General features: G+C 40.4%; 1 gene segment (V, D, J or C); it reads left to right on the forward strand.

The window, feature by feature from the left end:
- The first annotated feature begins 596 nt into the window (after nt 1–596).
- Nucleotides 597–1,364, forward strand: LOC103376366 (Ig kappa chain V region 120-like). The segment is given in 2 exon segments: nt 597–676; nt 784–1,364. Coding segments are annotated over 2 exon segments (369 nt in total).
- The last annotated feature ends 487 nt before the right edge of the window (nt 1,365–1,851 follow it).

Consider the following 1,851-nt stretch of genomic DNA (forward strand, 5'->3'; position numbering starts at 1 on the left):
TCCACCGAACGTGTACCACAGTGATACAAACTGATTGAGCCGCCGTACAAAAACCTCTGACTGTAGAGAGACACGGCTCTCTGACTCTCAAACAAACAAACTCAACACAAACAGTCTCAGTGGGTCAAACAGCTGCTTCACATGAAAACAAACTTTAACAGAGTGACAGGAATTTGAAAATATATTCATTTGGTTTCATTAATGAGTTTTTATGATGTCAGATTAATACTGAGTGTTTTCAATGTAAAAATCAATCAAAGATTTCTGTTGAACAAATAAGTTTAGAGACAATAAATCCATGAAACACAGTCAGGACACATATGACTGATCAATACTGTGATCCAGTGATTGATCCATTGATAAGCTGCATCATTACATTGGTCCAAGTCCCTGCTGGAGTCAGTCAGAGCATTTCCATAGAGAGCCACTTTGCATCAGCAGCACCATGCTCCAGTGCTCTGGGAGAGTTTATAGTGGTGACACTTGAACACTGGATNAGTCAGAGCATTTCCATAGAGAGCCACTTTGCATCAGCAGCACCATGCTCCAGTGCTCTGGGAGAGTTTATAGTGGTGACACTTGAACACTGGATGACTGACAGAAGACACAGAAATCCTCTTCATCACAAACATGATGCTGATCTTCATCTGGACTTTCCTCTGCTGTTGCTTCACAGGTAAAGTCCAGACAATCAAACTCCTCTCCTCTATCAACATGCGTCCCTCTGAAATGAAGCCCACAGAAGCATGACGCTGCTTTCTGTTTGTGTCTCTGTATCCTCAGAGTCCAGAGGTCAGGTCACAGTGACTCAGCCTGGAGCAGTGAGCTCTGCTCTGGGAGGCTCTGTCACCATCAGCTGTAAGACCAGTCAGAGGGTAGATGATGGAACAGACCAATTCTGGTACCAACAGAAAGATGGACAACCTCCTAAACTGCTCACCAGCTATGGTAATCGTAAAGTTTCAGGGATTCCTGATCGATTTTCAAGCAGTGGATCAAACACTGACTTCACTCTGAGCATCAGTGGAGTTCAGGCTGAAGATGCTGCAGTTTATTACTGTAAAGGTGAATTCTGGCCTAACAGTCAACTCGTGTTCACACAGTGAAAACTCATCGTACAAAAACTTCCCTCAGTTACACTAAACAGAAGCTGAACTGAAACTGCTGTAGCTGGAAACTACAGCTACAGTTCACTGAACACACACCAACATTTTTGATTGTATCTTTAACTTCATACAGTCATTTGAACATGAACATTTTCTGCTGCAATATGTTGTATTTATAATGTGTAAAATATGTATAAAGGTTTTTCCCTGTGGACACCAACTGCAGTTCTTCATTCAGTAAAAGTTTAAAACAATGGATGACATGTTTCCGATAATGATCTTTGAGTGCTCTCTAGTAAATAACATAATCTGAATAGTTCATTATTCAAATGTTACCTTGATTAAATGCAGAGAGTTGTGTCATCTGCATATTGGCAAACCTTTTAAACCTTATTTCTAATTCGAAGAAAAACCCTGAGACCTGTCAGATAGATGTGAATGTGTTTGCATTTTATAAGGTGCAGACGAACACACAACACAATTTTCCATGATACAGACTGATGTAGAAAGAGTTGCACAACCGAATATGCCGTGAACCAGATTGGGCTGAGCTCAACATTGACTTATGCATTTACTTACGATTTGAACAGTGAATACTTTTGAGTTCAGCGATTCTGTTTTTATTACTCTTTCAATGTACACTGAGTGTAAGTTCATCATCTCATGTCCAGTGTTTTTTCTTACTCCTGAAAGTCTGTTGGACAAAATGTTGTTGTGACTCAGTCAGCAGACAAATTAGTGAAGA

Source organism: Stegastes partitus, unplaced genomic scaffold (genome assembly GCF_000690725.1).
Source record: "Stegastes partitus isolate 25-593 unplaced genomic scaffold, Stegastes_partitus-1.0.2 Scaffold4016, whole genome shotgun sequence".
Lineage (NCBI taxonomy): Eukaryota > Metazoa > Chordata > Actinopteri > Pomacentridae > Stegastes > Stegastes partitus.